At 44.6% G+C, this 22601-nt stretch overlaps 2 protein-coding genes across 11 annotated transcripts in view; one reads left to right on the top strand and one right to left on the bottom strand.

Moving 5' to 3' along the window:
* The window catches only part of sfi1 (SFI1 centrin binding protein), a 166049-nt gene extending 151055 nt beyond the window's left edge, over positions 1–14994 (top strand). For 2 of the 5 annotated variants that reach the window (XM_085962024.1, XM_085962020.1), the window contains 5 exons: positions 941–1103; positions 6503–6602; positions 10503–10602; positions 13657–13859; positions 14485–14573. In XM_085962024.1, the coding sequence (XP_085818150.1) occupies positions 941–1103; positions 6503–6602; positions 10503–10602; positions 13657–13848 (555 nt within the window). In that variant the 3' untranslated portion in view covers positions 13849–13859; positions 14485–14573. Of the gene's footprint in view, positions 1–940; positions 1104–2241; positions 2343–6502; positions 6603–10502; positions 10603–13656; positions 13860–14484 lie in introns of those variants that run through there. The other 3 variants (XM_085962021.1, XM_085962022.1, XM_085962023.1) reach the window with 3 other exon arrangements.
* Positions 14995–16745: 1751 nt separating this feature from the next.
* The window catches only part of pisd (phosphatidylserine decarboxylase), a 115384-nt gene continuing 109528 nt past the window's right edge, over positions 16746–22601 (bottom strand). For all 6 annotated transcript variants that reach the window (XM_085962027.1, XM_085962030.1, XM_085962025.1 and 3 more), the window contains 2 exons: positions 21182–21342; positions 16746–18456 (listed from right to left, as the gene is read on the bottom strand). In XM_085962027.1, coding sequence (XP_085818153.1) covers positions 18232–18456; positions 21182–21342 — 386 coding nt within the window. In that variant the 3' untranslated portion in view covers positions 16746–18231. The remainder of the gene's footprint in view (positions 18457–21181; positions 21343–22601) is intronic.

Genomic DNA, 22601 nt, shown 5'->3' with positions numbered 1-22601 from the left:
CAGGGCTTCAGAACTATATAATTTTTCCTCTTTTACACATTGGCAATGAGTTTGATTATATCTGGAAAAAGGCAATCTGTGAGGGTCTCTTAAAGCAAATTGTTCTCAAATACACATAGTGTAAGCATTCCTAGTAGTTTATAAGAACATAAGAATTAGGAACAAGAGTAGGCCATTCGGCCCCTCGAGCCTGCTCCGCCATTCAATAAGATCATGGCTGATCTTTGACTGCAATTCCACTTTCCCGTCCGATCCCCATATCCCTTGATTCCCTTAGTCCAAAAATCTATCGATCTCAGTCTTGAATATACTCAACGACTGAGCATCCACAGCCCTTTGGGATAGAGAATTCCAAAGATTCATAACCCTCTGAGTGAAGAAATTCCTCCTCATAGTCCTAAATGGCCGACTCCTTATCCTGAGATTATTCCCCCTAGTTCTGGACTCTCCAGCCAGGGGAAACAACCTCTCAGCATCTACCCTGTCAAGCCCTCTCAGAATCTTGTATGTTTCAATGTGATCACCTCCCATTCTTCTAAACTCTAGAGAGTATAGGTCCAGTCTACTCAATCTTTCCTCATAGGACAACCCTCTCATCCCAGTTCAAGTAACTAGCAGTGGTATCCAGAAAGGGACAAGGGGTCAACCTATCATGCTGGGCATCTGATCTATGAAGCACTATTGTTGGATCAACCTATTTGCTCCACTGTGACCTCTTGACTCCAATAATAGAGTTCTGAATGTTGAAGGAGTCTGAGTGAAGTCCTTTGTCGAAATTCTAGGTCAGTCACAGCTCTTCAAGATAATTAATTGTGAAGCGTTTTGGGATATTTCTGACAGAAATGATAGGCACTGTATAAATGTGAGTTCTTTCTGTTTGTGTCTTTGTAGGGGGCAGAAGGGGGGTGGATCTAACTGAATGTTCCTCCTTTGATTTTAGACAAACGAGGATCTGAACGGCCATGGTGGCTTTGTTGGTGCTCACCAGATTCCAAAGGACAAGAGAGTTTTGAGCAGGCAGTCACACACACATCCACAGCTGTGCTCTCCAGATGATTTCGGGGTCAGGACAGGATGCCGCAGTCTGGATTTTCAGGACACGGGTAAATGGATAACTGGCAGGAATATTTTTAATGAATAAAACTTGTTGATTTTTTGATTGAATCAGTAACTACAAAAGGAAACCACCAACAATGTAAAGAGAAGCTGATAGTCAGTCCAACTTTTAGTGTCAGCATGACGTACTTTTCCAGCCAAAGTCCATAACATGTCAGCTTGACTCAGTGGTAACACTCTCGCCTCTGAGTCAAAAGGTCATGGTTTCAAGCTCCACTCTAGGACATGAGCACATAATCTGGCCTGACACTCCAGTGCAGTACTGAGGGATCATTTCAGATGAGATGTTATACCGAGGCTTTGTCTGTCTGTTCAGGTGGGTGTAAAAGATGTGATGGTGCTGTTTTGAAGAAGAGCAAGGATGGGGGTGGGAATCTCCCAATGTCCTGGTCATCGATTATCTCGCCCAGTGTCCTGGTCATCGATTATCTCGCAATCAACACCACCAACACTCCATTGCTGTTTGTGGGATCTTGCAAATTAGCCCATCTCTTAGGCAGTCTCTTCCAACAGTGACTGCACTTCAAAAGCAATGGCTGTGAAACTTTGGGACATCCCGAGGTTGTGAAAGGCACAATGTAAATGCAAGCATTCCTCCCTCCCTGTTGTGCTCCAAACTTGGATGTGTTGCTTCTGTATATCCCCTTGTGTCTGGATGGGCAGTCTCAGGTTCAATCATGAATTGACATATTGGTAAGACTAAGAACAGCCCTTCCTAAACTTCCAGACTCAAAATTCAAACCAACAAGCCAGCAGATAACAAATAGGAAGTGCAATTAGAACGGAGTTATCCGGGCTTCATGGGTTGGATTACCAGGGCTTCACACTTTTAAATGGCCCACGGATAGTTGAGGGCTTTTAACACAGTGACTGGAATGGGCCTGAAAGGGTGGTAGAGGCAGGAACCCTAACCACATTTAAAAAGTACTTGGATGTGCACTTGGGATGCTGTAACCTGCAGGGCTACGGACCAAGAGCTGGGAAATGGGATTAGGCTGGATAGCTCTTTGTTGGCCGGCGTGGACACGATGGGCCGAAATGGCCTCCTTCCGTGCTGTAACTTTCTATGATTCTATGAGTACTAATGCTTTGGCTCCTGCTTTTTTTTGTTGAATTAAAATTAAGGTCTGGACAGGGTAGATAGAGAGAAACTGTTCCCATTGGCAGAAGGGTCGTGAAACAGAGGACACAGATATAAGGTGATTGGCAAAAGAACCAAAGACAACGTAAGAAAAAACTTTTTTATGCAGCGAGTGGTTAAGATCTGGAATGCACTGCCTGAAAGGGTGGTGGAGGCAAATTCTATTTTATCTTTCAAAAGGGAGTTGGATAAGAACACAAGAAATAGGAGCAGGAGTAGGCCATTTGGCCCTTCGAGCCTGCTCCGCCATTCAATAAGATCACAGCTGATCTTCTACCACATCTCCACTTTCCTGCATTATTCCCATATCCTTTGATTCCCTTAATATCCAAAAATGTATCACTCTCTGTCTTGAAAATACTCAACGACTGAGCCTCCACAGCCCTCTCGGGTAGAGAATTCCAAAGATTCACCACCCTCTGAGTGAAGAAATTTCTCCTCATCTCAGTCCTAAATGGCCGACCCCTTATTCTGAGACTGTGACCCCTGGTTCTAGACTCCCCAGTCAGGGGAAACATCCTCCCTTCATCTACCCTGTTAAGCCCTGTAAGAATTTTGTATGTTTCAATGAGATCACCTCTCATTCTTCTAAACTCTAGGGAATATAGGACTAGTCTACTCAGTCTCTCCTCAGGACAATCCCCCCATGCCAGGAACCAGTCTGGTGAACCTTTGTTGCACTCCCTCTATGGCAATTATATTCTTCCTTAGGTAAGGAGACCAAAACTGTACACAATACTCCAGGTGTGGTCTCACCAGGGCCCTATATAATTGCAGTAAGACGTCTTTACTCTTATACTCAAATCCTCTTGTAATAAAGGCCAACATACCATTTGCTTTCCTAATTGCTTGCTGTACCTGCATGTTAACTTTCAGTGATTCGTGTACAAGGACACCCAGGTCCCTCTGAACGCCAACATTTCCCAAAATCTCTCCATTTAAAAAATACTCTGCTTTTCTATTTTTCCTACCAAAGTGGATAACTTCACATTTCTCCACATTATATTCCATTTGCCATGGTTCTTGCCCACTCACTTAGCTTGTCTATATCCCCTTGAAGCCTCCTTACAACTTACATTCCCACCCAGTTTTGTATCATCTGCAAATTTGGATACATTACATTTGATCCCCTCATCCAAATCATTGATTGTGAATAGCTGAGGCCCAAGCACTGATCCTTGCGGTACCCCACTAGTTACAGCCTGTCAAACCGAAAATGACCCGTTTATTCCTATTCTCTGTTTTATGTCCATTAACCAATCCTCAATCCATGCTAGTATATTACCCCCAATCCATGAGCCCTAATTTTGTTTAATAACCTCTTGTGTGGCACCTTATCGAAGGCCTTCTGAAAATCCAAATACACCACAGCCACCGGTTCCCCCTTGTATTCTGCTAGTTACAACCTCAAAAAACTCTTAACAGATTTGTCAAACACGATTTCCCTTTCATAAATCCGTGTTGACTCTGCCCAATCCTATTATTATTTTCTAAGTGCCCTGTTACCACGCCCTTAATAATAGATTCTAGCATTTTCCCTACTACTGATGTCAGGCTAACTGGTCCGTAGTCCCCCATTTTCTCTCTTCCCTCCTTTCTTAAATAATTTGCTACCTTCCAATCCGCAGGAACCATTCCAGAATCTATGGAATTTTGGAAAATGACAACCAATGCATCCACTATCTCTATAGCCACCTCTTTCAAAACCCTAGGATGTAGGCCATAAGGTCCAGGGGATTTATTGGCTTTCAGTCCCATTAATTTCTCCAGTACTATTTTTTTTTTACTAATACTAATTTCTTTCAGCTCCTCATTCTCGCTAGACCCTTGATTTTCCACTATTTCTGGGAAGTTTTTTGCATCTTCTTCCATGAAGACAGACACAAAGTATTTGTTTAATTTCTCTGCCATTTCCTTATTTCGCATTATTATTTCTCCTGTCTCAGCCTGTAAGGGACCCACATTTACTTTTGCTAATCGTTTCCTTTTTACATACCTGTAGAAGCTTTTACAGTCTGTTTTTATGTCTCTCGCTAGTTTACTCTCATTCTATTTTCCCTTTCTTTATCAATTTCTTGGTCCTCCTTTGCTGAATTCTAAAATCCTCCCAGTCCTCAGGCTTACTGCTGTTTTTGGCAACATTAGAAGCCTCTTCCTTTGATCTAATACTATCTTTAACTTCTCTTGTTAGCCACGGTTGGACCACTTTTCCTGTGGGGTTTTTGTGCCTTGAAGAAATGTATATTTGTTGTAAATTATGTATTAATTCTTTAAATGCTAGCGATTGCTTGTCTACCGTCATACCTTAATGTAGTTTCCCAATCTACCGTAGCCAACTCGCCCCTCATACCTACGTAGTTTGCTTTGTTTAGATTTAAGACCCTAGTTTCGGATTTAACTAAATCACTTTCAAATTCAGTATAAAACCCTATCATATTATGGTCACTCTTCCCTAAAGGCCCCTTTACTACAAGTTTATTAATTAACCCTTTCTCATTGCACAATACTTGATCTGAAATAGCCTGTTCCCTAATTGGTTCCTCAACATACTGATCTAGAAAACTATCTTGCATACATTCCATGAATTCGTCCTCCACACTATTACTGCAAATTTGCTTTGCCCAGTCTATATGTAGATTAAAGTCCCCCATGATTACTGTATTACCCTTGTTACATGTGCCTCTAATTTCCTGATTTACACTCTGCCCTACATTACAACTACTGTTTGGGGGCCTATAAACAACTCCCACCAATGTTTTCTGCCCCTTTGCTATTTCTTAGCTCCACCCAAACTGATTCTACTTCTTGATTTTCGGAGCTAAGATCCTTTCTCTCTACTGTCTTTATCCCATCCTTTATTATCAGGGCTCCCCCTCCTCCTTTTCCATTTTGCCTATCTTTTCTAAAGGTTAAGTATCCTGGAATATTTAGTTCCCAACCTTGGCCACATTGTACCCATGTCTCTGTTATGGCTATTAGATCAAACCTGTTTATTTCTATCTGCGCTATTAATTCATCTATTTTGTTGCGAATGTTTCGCGCATTCAGATATAGTGCTTTAGCTCTGATTTATTTCTATTTTTCCCTGATGTCACCTCAGTCACATGCCTTATTACCTTTGTTACTCTCTGTCCCTTCCTGACCCACTCTGCTTATTTTTACCCAAAACTCTACTCTGCTCTAGAGCCTTGACATTTCTCTCGCTGCTTTTAAATTTACTCTTTCCTGAATCCTCCCACGCCCCCTTCATTAGTTTAAAGCCCGGTGTACTGCCCTAGTTATTCGGTTCGCCAGGACACTGGTCCCAGCCCGGTTTAAGTGGAGCCCGTCCCAACGGAACAGCTCCCTCTTTCCCCAGTACTGGTGCCAGTGCCCCATGAGCCGAAACCCCTTCCTCCCACACCACTCTTTGAGCCACACATTTAAACCTCTAATCTGTTTGTCCCTATGCCAATTTGCGCATGGCTCAGGTAACAATCGAGAAATTATTACCTTTGGAGGTTCTGCTTTTTAATTTGGATCCTAGCTCCTCAAACTCCCTCAGCAGAACCTCATTCCTAGTTCTACCTATGTCATTGGTTCCTACATGGACCACGACAACTGGATCCTCCCCCTCCCACTCCAAGTTCTTCTCCAGCTGCGAGGAGATGTCTTTAACCCCGACACCGGGCAGGCAACACAACCTTCGGAACTCTTGGTCGCGGCTGCAGAGAACAAAATCTATCCCCCTGACTATACTGTCCCCTACCACAACTACATTCCCTTTCACTCCCCCCACTTGAATGCTGCTGACCTAATCAAGGGATTGTAATGGCAGCCTGAAATTGGAGCCTCACAGGTCTGTTCGCTCCACATAGTTTTGGCCCATCACACCATTCTTCTGTATGATTGGTGTTGCTGGAAACTGTAAAATGGTGCAAGTCCTGGGGCTTTATATGAGGGGGGATCGCGTGCGTCGCCGTCTGTCTGTGAAGTCACGAGCAAGTTTCCATGGCCGCCGTAAATACGGGGTTTCCTGGAAACAAATCAGGCTGGTCTTTACACCTAGGGTGTGTGCAGAATGCCCATCATTGCAAAGAATGAAGACCTTACCGTGTAGGTAATGTCATTTTTTTGCTGTGATGTTTTGAATGTTTTCTGTGAAGGTCGGACTTTTTTTTGAGAGAGAAAAACATGAGCTTGCTTTAAGTGCTGCACGTGATTAATCCTTTCTCTCATTCTCCCACCCCCGCCCCCATAATTCAGATGATGACTTTGATGAATATAATCAGCGGCAGCTAGAGACAGAACTACAAGGAATACGTCGGGAGATGCAGTGTTTCCATGACAACAAACAGAACCTGAGGTAGATTGTTGGGGAAGCTGTCTGTGTTTGGCTCTTGTTACCACTGTAGCAGTTCAGCGACACACCGTGTAATCCACTTCATTCCCAGGCACCTCTGCCAGTTCAAGTACTCAGCAAGGATTAGTGCAATCGTGAGGTTAGTTAAGTTGATCAGTAACTGGAAGAACCCGATGTGTTTATTCCTCAGTTGAACTCTTCTGTCCATTAAAGCTGTGCTGCTGGGCTTCATCTCTGGGTTCAAATCCAGACTCGTTTGAGGTTGAGCTAAGGCAGAATAAGAAAAGTAAAAATAAAACCAAGGAACAGTCATTCTGCTCACTGAAGCTCCTCTTTCTAGAACACCAACTCTCCCATTATAGCAGCTATCCTCATTTTGACTTTCCCCATTGTTTTTGACTTGACTACCCTGCCAAACATTGATCAGTCTTCAATAAAGAGGTTCTTAAACTATTTCTCACCCATTCTTGTTCTCTGATCCCAATATCCTGGCTTAACGTAAATTAGTAGGTTAACCTATCTCTCTCTATGCCATTTAACATTTTGTGTGTCTTTGAGGTCCTCCATTAACCAGCTCCTTTCTGGACGGGAAAGTCTAGTTATTCCCCTCAACTCATCACCGTTCCACTTGTTGATCTCTGCACCGCCTCCAGTGCTTGTATGTGTTTTTGTGGTGTTCACTCCAGATTTGCAAAGTGCTGGAAATGTGATCTGATCAGTGCAGCAGGAATGACCAGAACTTACATTTATACAGCACCTTTAGTGTAGCAGAACGTTACAATATGCTTTATAAAGGGAGGAGTGGACACGCAGTAGGAGGGATGGGGAGGTGACTGAAGGTGTTATCTGTGGCAGTGTTAATGGCATTAGGAAGGGGCAGTGATAAAGTGCAGGGAGGGGGAATGCACAGAAGGCCAGAGTCAGAAGAGCGGAGAATGAAAACTGGGACATAGGGCTGGATAAGGTTGCAGAGGTAGGTTTGGTTAACGCCATGGAGAGAAGAGATGAGCACAAGGATGTTGAAATTAGTGCGTTAGGGATGGGGAACCAGCAGAGATTATCAAGGACAGGCTTAATAGGTCAAGCAGGACTTAGTACAGGATAGGGTGTGGGTGGAGGAGAGCTGGGCGAGTCGCACTTGGTGGAGGAATAAGTTTCCATTTTAGAGCCCGCACATAACCAGGGGAATTGCACTACTTTTCAACACTAACCCCTAAAATTTTTGATTCTCTATCGCTCTTGAATACGCTTCACTTCCTATTTAGTCTACCCTGGATTCCTGTGGCTTTTAGTTTAATTAGTCTTTAATGTCGGACTTTGTCAAAAGCCTTCAAAAATCCAAATAAACTGTACCTCAGAGAGTTGCAGTATCTATTTTATAGAATTCAAGGACGGTTGTCAGGCAGGATATTCATTTCTAAATCCGTACTGGCTGTTTCTTATGAAGTTACTGTAGTTACTCCTCCAGTGTACCCCCGAGAATAGTTTCCATTATCTAGGTGTAATTGCCTAGATCGGATTGACGCTTTTAAATCTAGGTTCTACGCTTGCTTGCTTCCAGTCCTGCTTCACCAGTGCCCAATGATTCCTTCATGATGATAGCCAGCCCTACACATTTCCTCCCTGACTTCCTTCAGAGTCCTAGGGATAAATACCTTCTGGCCTGGAGCATTTGTTAGTTCTCCGATCTTTTAACATAGCAAGTACCTCTGCCATGCTGATTCGATGGCTGTACTACAAACAATGGACAGCAAGACAGTGCAATCCTCTGGTGAATATCTCTGTAGCAGTTACCTAATATTTTAACTTCTCTCTTCAGTTTCTGTAGCAGCTTTAGTCGTGAGAATTCTACATCCTCTCGAACCACATTTTTCTATTTTCTATTTTAGAATCTTACAGCACAGAAGGAAACTATTCGGCCCATCCTGCCTGTGCAAATTTTTCCTTTTAAAGTATTTGTCCAATTCCCTTTTGAAAGTTACTATTGAATCTGCTTCCACCGCCCTTTCAGGCAGTGCATTCCAGATCATAACTTGCTGGGTAAAAAAAATTCTCATTTTCCCCCCCCCCCCCCCCTGCTGGCATTTTTTCCAATTATCTTAAATCTGTGTCCTCTGGTTACCAACCCTCCTTTAGTGGGAACAGTTTCTCCTTGTCTACTCTATCAAAACTCCTCATAATTTTGAACACCTCTATTCCCTTAACCTTCACTGCTCTAAGGAGGACAATTCCAACTTCTCGAGTCTCTCTACATAACTGAAGTCCCTCAACCTGGTACCATTTCAGTAAATCTCCACTGCACCCTCTCTAAGGCCTTGAATTATTACGTTATGCCAGAAAAATGCTTAATATTTTGTTCAGCAACGATCCCACTAAGCTGCGCGGCCACGTAGTAGTCTGGAGGTACCGCACAGGCCACTCACCGGCTTTTACGTGGAAGAAACCGCGCAGGCATGAAAATTTGAATGGACCAGTTAATGGGACCGCGTGCACAGAAACATTTGGAGGGAATATGGATGCTCAGCATCATTTTTGTCCTTGTCTCTTGGGCCCATTGTTGCTGCTTTTAATATACTTTTGTCTGTTTTGGTGAATCCCTGCATTCTTCCCAGTGTTTCCTCTCTTCATTGCTAACTTTGTATTCATTTTCTTTTTTATTCCAGTCTTTAATTGCCCCATTTCTGGCACTGCTGATCCTGTTTCAGTTTAGAAAGACTTGCATTTATATAGCGCCTTTCACAACCACCGGACGTCCCAAAATGCTTTACAGTCAATGAAGTACTTTTTGACGTGCAGTCACTGTTGTAATGGAGGGAACGCGGCAGCGAGTTTGTGCACAGCAAGCTCCCCCAAACAGCAATGTGATAATGACCAGATAATCTGTTTTTGATTGAGGGATAAATATTGGCCTGGACACTGGGTATAACTCCCCTGCTCCTCTTCGAGATAGTGCTGTAGGATCTTTTACGTCCACCTGAGAGAGCAGACAGGGCCTCAGTTTAACGTCCCATCCGAAAGACGGCACCTCCGACAGTACAGCACTCCCTCAGCACTGCACTGGAGTGTCAGCCTAGATTTTTGTGCTCAAGTGGGACTTGAACCCGCAACCTTCTGATTCAGGCGAGAGTGCTACCCACTGAGCCACAGCTGGGTGTGGGGTCAGCATTCTAGTTCCATTTTGCTCTAGAGATATAGGTCAGGAACTTCCAGTTAATTTCACTTGGTTCATCTTCATTCCTTTGTAGCTTGCTTTTTTTGATGGAGAAATAGCTGTTTGATTTAAAAGGTCCGATACAGAAGGTACGTCCGCAATAATTAGATATCTGTATAGTGAACAGAGGTTAGCCGTTGGCGTCATTCGTCAGATTCATAGAAAATCTTCAGCACATTTTTAAAGTTGAACTTTCATATGAAGGAAGACTGTTTTGCTTAATGAGATATAAATGGGTATCTTGGCTATAGTGGTTCTCAAAATAGACTCCGCAGCATCACCGTTAAGACAGCTGAAAGGATTTTTGTAAAGCCACAACACTCTAGCCTGGTGCTACCAGATAATCTGCTATTTTAATCATATTTGCACTGACTGGTCTCCGAGCGCTCCATTACTAGGAGAGATCACTCAGAAGACCCAGGCCTAGATGTGAGTTCCCACTATTGAGGTCCATAACACACTGGGTCAGACAGCAATCCTGTACATTCACCAGTTCTGACTCTGCCTCATTTCTATTTGCATGTTGCCGGTTCATATTGGGCTGATTGAAGTCTCCCATTATCACAGTGTATGTGCATACTCTTCTGGACTCCTCACGGTATGGCAGAGTGGAGATAGCTTTATTCTGTATCTAACAACGCTGCCAGGAATAAAATCATTTAAAACATTATACTTTATACATTTCTTTACAGATCCTGGCGGAAACAGGCCTCTGTGCTGCGAAATTGGCTTCAAGTAAATGCTGCAGACAAGGGAGAGGAAGTGCCGCAGATCAGACAGGAACTAAAGCAGGTAAATCAGTGCCGGCCCATTCACAGGGACTGATCAGACTGGGATGAAAATGGTTTCACAAACATTATTTGGTCACGTGGTATTTGGAGGCAATTCTTTCAAACTTGCATTACTCTGGAATCCTGCATAGAGTAAAAGGCAGATGCTGAGGGTGGTGAACTGATCTCTCTGCACTGCTTCCAGAACCTCCACTTCAGCTTTTGTCACAAGGGGAAATATCTTCAGTCCTCTGGTGAAGAACTATTTTAGTTCAAATTTTATGCAAAAAAGAATGGGCTGACAAGGTTCTACAATGGGCTTATTGTGGTCCCGTGTTAATGGGGGAGAAATTGGGCAGAATTCCTGCTCTCGTTCACTGTCCCGTGAGCCTGCCCTGCTGGAAAGTGTGGATGTGCTCAGGGGACAGGCTTGGGCTTCGTGTCCCAGCAGTGCACCAGCTCTCGCTGGGGTACAGCCAGCAACCAGTGTCCACAGAACTGTATCTCAGCATGGGTGGGGAGGGGGACAATTGGGAAATAGATTACAGCCCTAGATTTCATTCTCTGCATCTTTGTTCCTCCGGCTGCAGTTTTGGTCATTGTGTAGAGGATTACTGCTTTTTGTTTTGTGGGTGACAGCTGCTTGTGATTATTAGAGGAAGGACAAACAATGTATTCAGTTTTTAATCTACTGTCGATTGTTGGGATTTGCCGTAATCCCTGTCTTATTAAATGCTTGGGGTGGTGGGGGGGGGAGCAAGGAATACTAAGCATCAGGAGCAGGAGGGCTGGACTCCGGTTTGAGCCCCGCTCCTCAGTTCCCAATCCAAGGAATGGATTAGGCATTTACCGAGTGGAGACTCCCTGCGAGGGAGCAGGGAAGATTTGAGGCGCTGCTATTCCCAGCACCACCTCGCAGCCACGTGTCAGCCCAGATAGATGAGGAAAAAAGCCGGCCACAGTGGATAACCCCCCCCCCCCAAATCACAGGGGGACTCACTGCTAGCAACAGACATTTAACTCGTTTCCATTTCTGTAATTAGCGCACATAATTCCAACCCAGCAGTAACACAATGACAGCAGACAGCACTAAATTTAACTGGCTTAGTTACTGATGCAGCAGGATTGCAGCGAGGAAAACCAGTGTCGGAAAGGTCAAAGGCGTCTTACCGAGGCCCATCTGCAACTGCTCGCACTTGGCTCATGATTTTAGATAAAACAAGGCCGTCCTTGACATATTAGCTAGCAACAGCTGGGGTCTCATTATTTCCCACACCATTCCCCGCCCAGCCCCAAACCACAGCGGCAAAATCCTGCCAATGCACAGAAAGCCATTTGGCACCTGTAAGAGGAACAGAGGTTAGCGATTGCACACACATGACCCTTCGCCACAGCAGAGAGGCTGGTGCAGCAAATCGCTCAGCATCTCCTTCAATGTTCAGCAAGTTACTTGCCATTTCTCAATTCTGCAGGTGGAAGATGCACAAACTAGTCACTCCACATTCAGCATTTTCCAGACACTCGGAGTTAACCCGGATCTGGGTTTGTTCTGGGAAACCTGATGACGGTGACCTGAGGCAATGCCACAAGTAGCTTCCCGCTCTTGCTCCCACTCCGTCACTGGGAATGCCAGCTTGCTTTTCACTAACTAAAACTCTTAGTACCCTCATCAATTTCTGCAGGAATCTGGGGTTAGAATAGTTGGTGGTGGTGTTGCTGCTCTCTGTGCCTAATTGTTAAATCTTGGACTGGTAGAATCTGGTTACAATGAGTGATTTGCGACAATAGGGCAGGTCCTAGATGATCATTGTAACGAGGTGGCAGCCCTACAATACTCTCCAGGACAGCTCTCAGCTGAAGTGCCAGTGAACAGCGCACTGGCTGTTACCCCCTGCATCCACTTCCCTAAACCCCTGCCCCTCTCATGTATTTGGACACCTCTCCACACATCCACTACTGCCCTGTGGCCTCTCTGAAGCACCTTGGGACATTTTCTACGCTATCTAAATACTAATTGGTTAACTGCTCACCCTTTCTGATATAGAGCAAGAATACTGGATTCTGAGCCATTCCAGCAAGTTTAAAACTCAATGTTGCATAGTTCTCACTCTGAGCAGACCACGATACCTGGACTTCAAGGGTTAAGTTACGAGGAGAGATTACACAAATTAGAGTTGTATTCCCTAGAATTTAGAAGGTTAAGGGGTGATTTGATCGAAGTTTTCAAGATATTAAGGGGAACAGATAGGGTAGATCGAGAGAAACTATTTCCGCTGGTTGGGGATTCTAGGACTAGGGGACATAGTCTAAAAATTAGAGCCAGACCTTTCAGGAGTGAAATTAGGAAACACTTCGACACACAAAAGGTGGTAGAAGTTTGGAACTCTCTTCCGCAAATGGCGATTGATAGCTTTTTGTTAACCAAAGGTATTAAGAGATATGGGCGGCAGGTATATGGAGTTAGGTCGCAGATCAGCCATGATCTCATTGAATGGCAGAACAGGTTCGAGGGGCTGAATAGCCTACTCCTGTTACTATGAGGGCTTATCTGGCGATGTAAACAGCCGTCTCCTCTGTGTCATTACACGGAGTCCCAAGTCACTCCATCGAGTGCTGTTTTATTACAGGGTGCATCAAATCACTGAAAAACAAGCTGCCTTATCATTCCTTACAATCTCTGACTTCAGGGCCCCAGTGAGAAAGCAGCAATGAGCACAGTGGACTCTGTCTGAAGAACCTAATGGTCTGCTCATATTCAACATTCCTGACCATCACTTAATCTGGTCCCACTCACGTTTTTGTGACACATTATAGCTCCTATACATTTACTAAACATTGTCTCAATTTGGCAGCTGTCCATGGTGCTCTAGTGGATCTGTCTTGCTGGCTGGTGTATCCTAGCTAAAGGTCTCCTTTAATCATTGTACTGTTGGTATGCTAATGTGTGGGGGATGCTGCACAAAGAACTACATTACCAGTCTTGTCATCAAATGATTTGTATTTCTCTCCCTCCACCCCCCCCCCCCCCCCTCAAATAAATTGTGCTCCCTCCTACCCATCTCCTTGTTCCTTGCAGGTGGGGCATGCTTTTAGGGTTCAGAATTTTTTGCTAGTTAGCTTTGATAAGCCATGGGTCAGAAAGAACTGGCACTATACCACCTCAAAATGTCATCCAAGGAGCATGCACTGCCTGTGTGGTTTCCTCAATGAATCGAAGGCTAGATTAACCACTCCAGGGTGTAGAGAACACACATCATTCAAAGAGTGAGACCCCACACGGTAGGTAATCTCCTGCTCCATATCAATCCTTGTACTGCTCACTATTTAAGTCAGCCATGTAGCAACCAAACTTCTAAATAAAATGCTGCTGTATTAAGGGGGAACCTAATGGGCAATAGAATATAAATATATTTAATGTTTCTACTTGAAATTCTGTACATTAGGTGGGAATGGTTTGGCTGCTTGATGTTTATATGCTGCACAGGAGTCGCAGGATTGTGGCCACTGGGAATCGACCCTTCCTCCTCCCCCACACCTGGGTCCCTGTTTGATGCTCTTGCATGCCGCCAGCTCTCCGGCAGCAATCACAAGCAAAAGCCTGCTGCCTCATGCATCACCATTCAGTGTGTGAAACAACTTGGAGTTAGCCAATTACTGGTTTCCTACTGCTTGGTATAACACCCTAATTTGCTCTATGCACTTAACTAAAATGAGCACCGTGAATGCACATTCCTGCTTCTAACACCATCAGTAAAATTACCAATGGGCACAACAGTATTCAAACACTCGAGGTATTTAGGATAAGGGCTCACGCTGGTTTCAGTTAATAGGAATGCCTTGGGTTCAGACTGTAGCTATGGAGAGAGACTTTGACCAAATGTTTACCCTGTGTGTTCATTTTAAGCTGGAGACAGACATTGAAAAGCTTTCGAGGAAGCTGAGCAGGGATATGCCTTATATACAGAACCAAGTTGCCAGAGTGCAGGAGATCCGGGAGATCCTGACCGTGTGATAATGTCCATCGCCAGAATGTCCCACTTTGGGATTTGCCGTCTCTTCAAAAAGCCTTGCCTGTGATCGAAGGAACAGGGTTTCCTCCTGCCAGCAGATCTCTTGCAGGGAGGTGAGGTTTTTGATCCGAAAACAATTGTGGAAGAAACAAATTCTGTACTTAATATGAAATATTTCCGACAGTCTTCACCCAGTATAATGAGATCACGAGCTGGACCTTCGGGAGGCCGTGTGCACGTGACTGAGGAAAGAAAGGATGCAGTGCTGGCTGAATGTCGACATTTCCAGATGTCAGATTCAACCCTAATAAACCAAAGCCTGTAACTGCAGAATGTAAGATAAAGTACAATTAACCATTTGTATAAAGTGTATGTAAATCTAAAATTAAATGCATTCCAGAATACACAGCTGTGATCAGGATTATTAAAACTTATTTAAAAAAAACTTGGCTGTGAATGTAAGGTGCTAAAGCTTGCAGTTAAACTATTCCGCAGCCTTCGACTCAGTTGACCACACCATCCTCCTCCAATGCCTCTCCTCTTATCGAGCTGGGTGGGACTGCACTTGCCTGGTTCCATTCTTATCTATCGAATCATAGCCATAATCACCTGCAATGGCTTCTCTTCCCACTCCTGCAGTTACCTCTAGAGCAATGTCCCCAGTACGTTGTGTGGCTCTGTGCTGGGGCCATGCAGCCCGGGACCAGCTTTTTCAATGTTAAATTTCACGCATGCATGAAACTGAATGGGCTGTGCAGCTCCTTAAAGGGGTAACATTGCTCTAGAGTCCCCCCCCAGGATCTATGCTGGGTTCTCATCTACATGCTGCCCCTCAGCAACATCTGAAAACACATCAGGTCTCACCACCACCACTCTTGAGCAACGTTCCCATTAAGCTGGGCAGCAGTAGCTGGAAGTCCCACGCAAGTGACTCACTGGCTTTTCAATGCAAGAAACCCTGCATGTGCGAAAATTTGAATGGGCTGCACACCCCTCAAAAAATTAGAGGGAACATTACTCTTGACCTTCCACTGTCTGATTTGTCTGACATCCAGTATTGGAGGAGCAGACATTTCTTCCAACTAACAAGTGGGAAGACTGAAGCCATTGTCTGTGGTACCCACCAGAAACACCCTCTCCCTGGCAACTGTCTGAAGCTGAGCCAGACCATTCGCAACCTTGGTGTGTTTGACCCGGAGATGAGATTCCACCCAGACTGCCTACATCCATCTCTAACATCACCCAACTCTGACACTGCTGAAACCCTCAGCCATGCCTTTGTAACCTCAAAACTTGACACTTCCAATGTTCTCCTGCCTGGCCTTCCCAGCTTCCACCCTACATAAACTCGTGCTCATCCAAAACTCTGCTGCCCGTATCTTAACTTGCACCAAGTCCGTTTCACCCATCACCTGTGCTCACTGACCTACTCTGGCTCTGAGTCCGGCAGCGCCTCAACTTTAAAATTCTTATCCTCATTTTCCAATCCCTCTATGGCCTCACCCCTCCCTATCTCTGCAATCTCCTCCCGCCTTACAAGCCTGCGAGATCTCCGCACTCCTCCAATTCTGGCATCTTGCACATCCCCGCTTTTAATCGCTCCACCATTGGCGGCTGAGCTTTCAAGCTCTGGCATTCCCACCCTAAACATCTCTACCTGTTTCTGCTCCTTTGACCAAGGTTTTGGTCATCTGTCCTGATCTCCTTCTGTAGGCCAGTGAATAATTTTGATGAAGAGGCTTGGGACATTTTGCTATGTTAAAAGGTGCTATATAAATGCAAATCATCTTTGGAGGCAGCCACGCGGGGATTAGAATCTCAACAGTGGGCTCCCTACTGTGGAACTGTAGCCTAGGATGGACCTATGCTAATTCTCAGTCTGTACGGAGAGCATAGCAGGGGTAGAAGGGAGAGAGAAATATGTTAGGGTTTCCATTTCCCACTGGAATGTGTGCAGTTGGATGCTGGTAATGGTATCCCACCATGAGATGATGGACAGCAACCCACATGCAGAAAGCATCAAATAGTATTCTCTTGCTGCATTGAAGTTCAGGTGCTATTTCAAACCATATCTGTGGGACTGCCCCTCAAAAGTGCTACTGTGAGGAAGTTTTCAAATAAACCCCAAAGAAATAAATTAAAAATTCTTGCGAAATACTAGAATTTTATTTTATTAATTGGTCACTGTGGCAACTTTCACTGCTGCACATGGAAATAAAACTGCAGTGAATATTAACAGTCACTCTGTTTGAACCAGGTACTCCTGAAGCAACCATACACAAAAGAAACAGATCACAATAAAAATACAATTGACTGGCACAATTAAATTTGAATAAAAACCTGTCCCTTACCATAACACTGCAGATAAGTGATGCCCCCTCCTCCCTTTGTCTCACACACACACATACACAATCTGTGAAAGAAAATCATGGAAAGTGGCCTCAGGTTCCAGGAAGACATTTCAGAGAGTTTGTTACGGCCAATGGTTTAGGGCTTGGACAGAGAGCCTCAGAACACATGGGGGGCGGAAGAGAAAGTCACAGAATAAAAACAGAATTTAATGGTCACCATAAACCAGCGGCCCTGCCCATCAAATTGTGTAACTTTTTTTGGTAGTGGTTTCATGTGGAAGTGCTCGACAAAAACAGCAACAAAAAAAAATCTGCTCGTGTTCTCCACCACCCGCAGTTACCCCCACCCCCCCTCCTCATGGCTCTAGTACATGATTTGCATTAAAAGGAATGGACAGAGCAGGAAATAAGGTTCCTTAGACTTTTCCATTGCATAGACATAATTGCAGACTCAATAGTGAACTTGTAAAAAATATAAAACTCTTGCACCATTTCAATGTTGTCGCACCCAGTTCTGCACAGTATTAGATGGCCTGTTTTACATCTTGCAACTAACTTTGTTTTCCTTTTGCTCACTTGTTGAATAAAACAGCTGAAGAGAATCAATATCCAAGTTAAAGCTTAAACCAAAATGTAGCAGCCCAAGTTTTAGCATTTCACCCCTCAGCTCTAGAAAAACACACCCACATTAACCAAAGAACAGAGAGTTCAGCTGCAATAAGTTTTGGTACAGTCATTCGTTTTATTTTCTCTGAAATGTAATTTGGTGAGAAACTGCATTGATTTTTTTTTAGTATATAAAAATACTGCATTAACTAAAAGTTAGGATGACCCACTGGTTCACCTGCATGGAGCTATTCAGCAAATATTCTAGCATCGCCAGCCCCTGTAAAAGTTTGTCGGAACCCCTTGCTACTCCCATTTAGACCAGGGCCCTCAAAACTCGGTCCATCTTTCAAAGTCCTTTTAATCCTGGTGACCTGCCAGGTTCCCCCTTTGCACGGAGAGTATGGCACTGCACATGCTCTGAAAGTCCTATCCTCCCATCAGCTTCCTATTTAAAAGGAGCAACTGGGTCAGTACATCTTTCAAGAGAAACCGTAGCACCAGTCGTGGTAGAGCTGGTCCCTTAGGTGGAGGCAATGGGAGATGCTTCTGCAGTAATGATGAAAGGAGGAGAAGCAAGAATTTAAACCACATTTCAGTAATGGCCATTTCTCACTATTTCTTAGTCCAAACTCACTCCTCGTTGCTCCAATCCAATTTGAGATGCCTTTGATGGTGATTCTATTACATGGACCCCAGGGCCTCTCCAAACCTGATCTTCTGTCCAGGTTTAAGGTTAAAGGTGAAGTCTTTTGGTGCCTCGAAGATGAGAACGATGGTGGAGCCCAGGTTGAACTCGCCCAGGTGCTCGCCCTTTCGCATAGTAATCCCTCCTTTGTTGTTGTTTGTAACAAAGCTGAAGTCGTTGTAGGAGCCCTTCATGTAGCGGGGACTGTTGGTGTGCAGGTCCTGCACAAAATAAAACAGTAAAAATTCTCCTTTCCAGCAATCAATATGCTTAATGGTGTCTGACAAATAAACATCTCCGAATTACTGCATTCTCATCCAAACCCCGGGTCTACTTTGGACCAGTCATTCTGTTGCAGGATTTTACAGTCCAGAAATGGGGCGGGGGGGGTAATTTTCAACTTACCACCAGAGCCTAAAGCTGCCATTGTGGGTCGAGCGTCTGTTACAGAAACCGGCTGGTTTTTCCTTTGAAATCGAAGGGAAACAGGGAGGGTGCCTGAGCCACAACTTCTGTTTTACGCTCCAGCATTAAGTTTAAATGACCCCCGAGGTTTGATTTACCACAGAGGATAAGGCATCGAGAAATTAACTGAGGAGATTTGCGCCAAGGAAAAAATGTTGACTAAATACAAAGGAAACACACAATCCTCAAAGTTAAAGAATTGAGGTGATGAAAATGGGATTACAGAAAACAAACTATGACGGGCAAAAAGGAGGGGATACAGGAATCTGCTGAAGTAGGTTAAGAGATATCAGAGTAGAGCTGCAGAAAGGAGCCAAGAGATGAGGACAGAATGAATATGTTTCAGAATAGCTAAGATTTTTGCTGTAATTAGTTAAAATATTAAATGTATATTTTCCAGAAGTATGCACAGGTGAAGATAACACTAACTCGCTACCCAACTTTCGAAGTCAGTGTGGCAAGAATAGGAATCCTGCATGTCATAAGGACTGTTGGTTTTAAAGGGATTTAAGACCAACTGGGTTCAATTCTGGTCACCACACCAAGAAAAATATATAGAAGCATTGGAAAGAAGTGCAAAACGGTTGATTCACAGTGTAGAGGATGAGCTATGAGGGAAGGAGAGAGGAGAAACCTTTGAGGTAAAACATTAAATGGCATAGACAAGATCCAAAATATTACTTCTATGTAGGCCAGAAAATTAGGATCGGAGAGCTTCGTTCAATGATGAATATCGGGAATAATTTACAGGGCAGTAATAGAGACAAAGACATCAAGGATGATTAAAATGCAGCTGGGGTAACAGAAGGATGGGCTTCGATGGGAGAGTGCGCGCACTGGAGGGATGGGCTTCCATCAGGGTTACAGTATTGGAGGGGATGGGCTTCGATCAGAGTTACAGTACTGGAGGGGATGGGCTTCGATGGGAGCGTGTGTACTGGAGGGATGGGCTTCGATCAGAGTTACAGTACTGGAGGGATGGGCTTCGATGGGAGAGTATGCACTGGAGGGATGGGCTTCGATCAGAGTTACAGTACTGGAGGGATGGGCTTCGATGGGAGAGTGTGCACTGGAGGGATGGGCTTCGATCAGAGTTACAGTACTGGAGGGGATGGGCTTCGATGGGAGCGTGTGTACTGGAGGGATGGGCTTCGATCAGAGTTACAGTACTGGAGGGATGGGCTTCGATGGGAGAGTGTGCACTGGAGGGATGGGCTTCGATCAGAGTTACAGTACTGGAGGGATGGGCTTCGATGGGAGAGTGTGCACTGGAGGGATGGGCTTCGATGGGAGAGTGTGCACTGGAGGGATGGGCTTCGATGGGAGTGTGTGTACTGGAGGGATGGGCTTCGATGGGAGAGTTACAGTACTGGAGGGATGGGCTTCGATGGGAAAGTGTGCACTGGAGGGATGGGCTTCGATGGGAGAGTTACAGTACTGGAGGGATGGGCTTCGATGGGAAAGTGTGCACTGGAGGGATGGGCTTCGATGGGAGAGTTAGTGTACTGGAGGGATGGGCTTCGATGGGAGTTACAGTATTGGAGGGGATGGGCTTCGATGGGAGTGTGTGTACTGGAGGGATGGGCTTCGATCAGAGCTACAGTACTGGAGGGATGGGCTTCGATGGGAGTTACAGTATTGGAGGGGATGGGCTTCGATGGGAGTGTGTGTACTGGAGGGATGGGCTTCGATCAGAGCTACAGTATTGGAGGGGATGGGCTTCGATGGGAGAATTAGTATGTCAGAGAGATGAGTTTAACGGGCTCACTAATTTTTTTTCTTGTCCTAAACTTTTTTTCTCTCCTGAGAATATGATCAATGTCTCCACACTAAAACACAGAAGCAGAAAGACCCAAGTTTAAAAAGACACGTCATGTCCAGTTCAGATTTTATGCAACTCACTTAAAAAGCTGCACTCTCTCCAAACCCAGAGGTGGCAGAGCTGTAAATGAAGGCTTGGTGATTTAATCCAAAGACAATCCGACTGGGACAGTGAGTTGCTGTACTGTTCCGGTGATTTCCTTATCGGTCGGTCATGTTAAGCAGAAAGGTGGGGAGGCGGGGGGAGAGCGAGACAGAAGGCAAGAGGAACCTGTGTGTGTTTTATTTTAATATCAATACTGTGTGTTTTCTGAACTCTTCAATCCAAGAATGCCATGGATATGAATTTCCAATGTATAGATGGCTAATTTATAACTATATACATGGGTCGGGGGGTTTTAAACCCGTGTTCTACCCTCCTCTCCCCCATACACACACATTAGCTTTCATGCACGTCAATTATCCCCTCACCATCACAGCAGTTCTTAAACCAAATAATTGGAAACCAGTGGAATTAAGCTCCACTCCCCTGATTACCAGAACACACCCACAGCAGCTGTTGCACTGGGTGTGCAGCACCAAGCAGGAAATCACATACAGAGGTAGATAAACACTTAAAAAGGCCAGCCTTCCTTTCCTATACATATCCACTGCACTTACATTGTCAAAGTAAATGCGAATAGATCCAACATTTGTGGCACCGACTGCAGTGAGCGAAAAGAAACCGTGTGTCCATTCTCCAGCGAGGACAACACGCTCATTGTGACAGAAGAGCTCCTTAATCCAACGAGCTACTCCAGGATTAACCGACATAAGGGAGCCTGAATAACGACAAGGGAACAGGTCAGAACAATCCACTCAAAACGTGCAAGCTGGCTTTACTAAAGGACCTTTCTGCTGCAGCCTTGTATTGGAATACACAAATCAGCGTTGTGATGCACAGTTTTTGCGATACCTGCAACTTGGTGCTGGTGGCCACTCACTTCAACAACACATCGATCCAACCCAATGTTAGCCTTCCCGATTCTAGGCTGAATAGCCGTGGACAGAAAATTGCACTGCCCAAACTCTCGTCCTACACACTTATAGAACCTTACAGCACAGGAGGAGGCCATTCGGCCCATCGTGCCTGTGCCAGCTCTTTGAAAGAGCTCTCCGATTGGTCCCATTCCCCTGCTCTTTCCCCATAGCCCTGCAAATTTTTTCCTTTGCCCGTATTTATCCAATTTCCTTTTAAAAGTTACTATTGAATCTTCGTCCATCCTTTCAGGCAGTGCATTCCAGATCACAACAACTCACTGCATCAAAATATTCTCATCTCCCCCCTGGTTCTTTTCCCAATTATCTTAAATCTGTGTCCGCTGGTTACCGACCCTCCAGTCAGTGGAAACAGTATTTCCTTATTTACTTGATCAAAACCCCTCAATTTTGAACACTCTAAATCTCCCCTTAACCGTCTCTGCTCTAAGGAGAACAAGCCAGCTTCTCCAGTCTCTCCATTTAACTGAAGTCCCTCATCTCTGGTATCATTCTCGTAATTCTCAAACTGAAAACCTCCATAAATATTTACTGAGAGTTTTGGATTAAGTTGAGTCAGAGAAATGTGGAAAATCGTAAGTTATCTCTGCCCTAGTTTGTCTCGTCCTCCTACTGTGACACAGATTTAAATATAGGATCCAGTAAGCCAGCTGATGCCCCATGACCTGATCATCAGCAGCTTCATGAATCCCATTTAGAGATTACATAACAAACAGAACTCTCCGTGCTGCTGTCAATTTGCACAGAAAGCAGATATATTTCTACAGCTCTTTCTACCATCGAAGAGTTTGCATAAATATCAAATACATTTTGGGTGAGACTTCTTTTAAATGCATCTCATCCATGTCCTTCTCAAATAAGAATTATCTTTAGAAGCTGGTTTCTGTACCAGGAGCAGGTACAGGAGGGCTGGAGACCTTATTCCTCTCAAATATCTATTACTAGATGTTTGTTGACAGCACTGTGTGAACTGGGCTGATGTACCCCAGCACAGAGTAATCGGACCCACGACACAGGTGCTGGCTCTCAAACATTTTCAGGA

Source organism: Somniosus microcephalus, chromosome 19 (assembly GCF_052327205.1).
Source record: "Somniosus microcephalus isolate GS21.2 chromosome 19, FLI_Smic_1.0, whole genome shotgun sequence".
NCBI lineage: Eukaryota > Metazoa > Chordata > Chondrichthyes > Squaliformes > Somniosidae > Somniosus > Somniosus microcephalus.
Note: the sequence above shows the minus strand (reverse complement) of the source record. Positions and strands in the feature narration are given on the sequence as shown.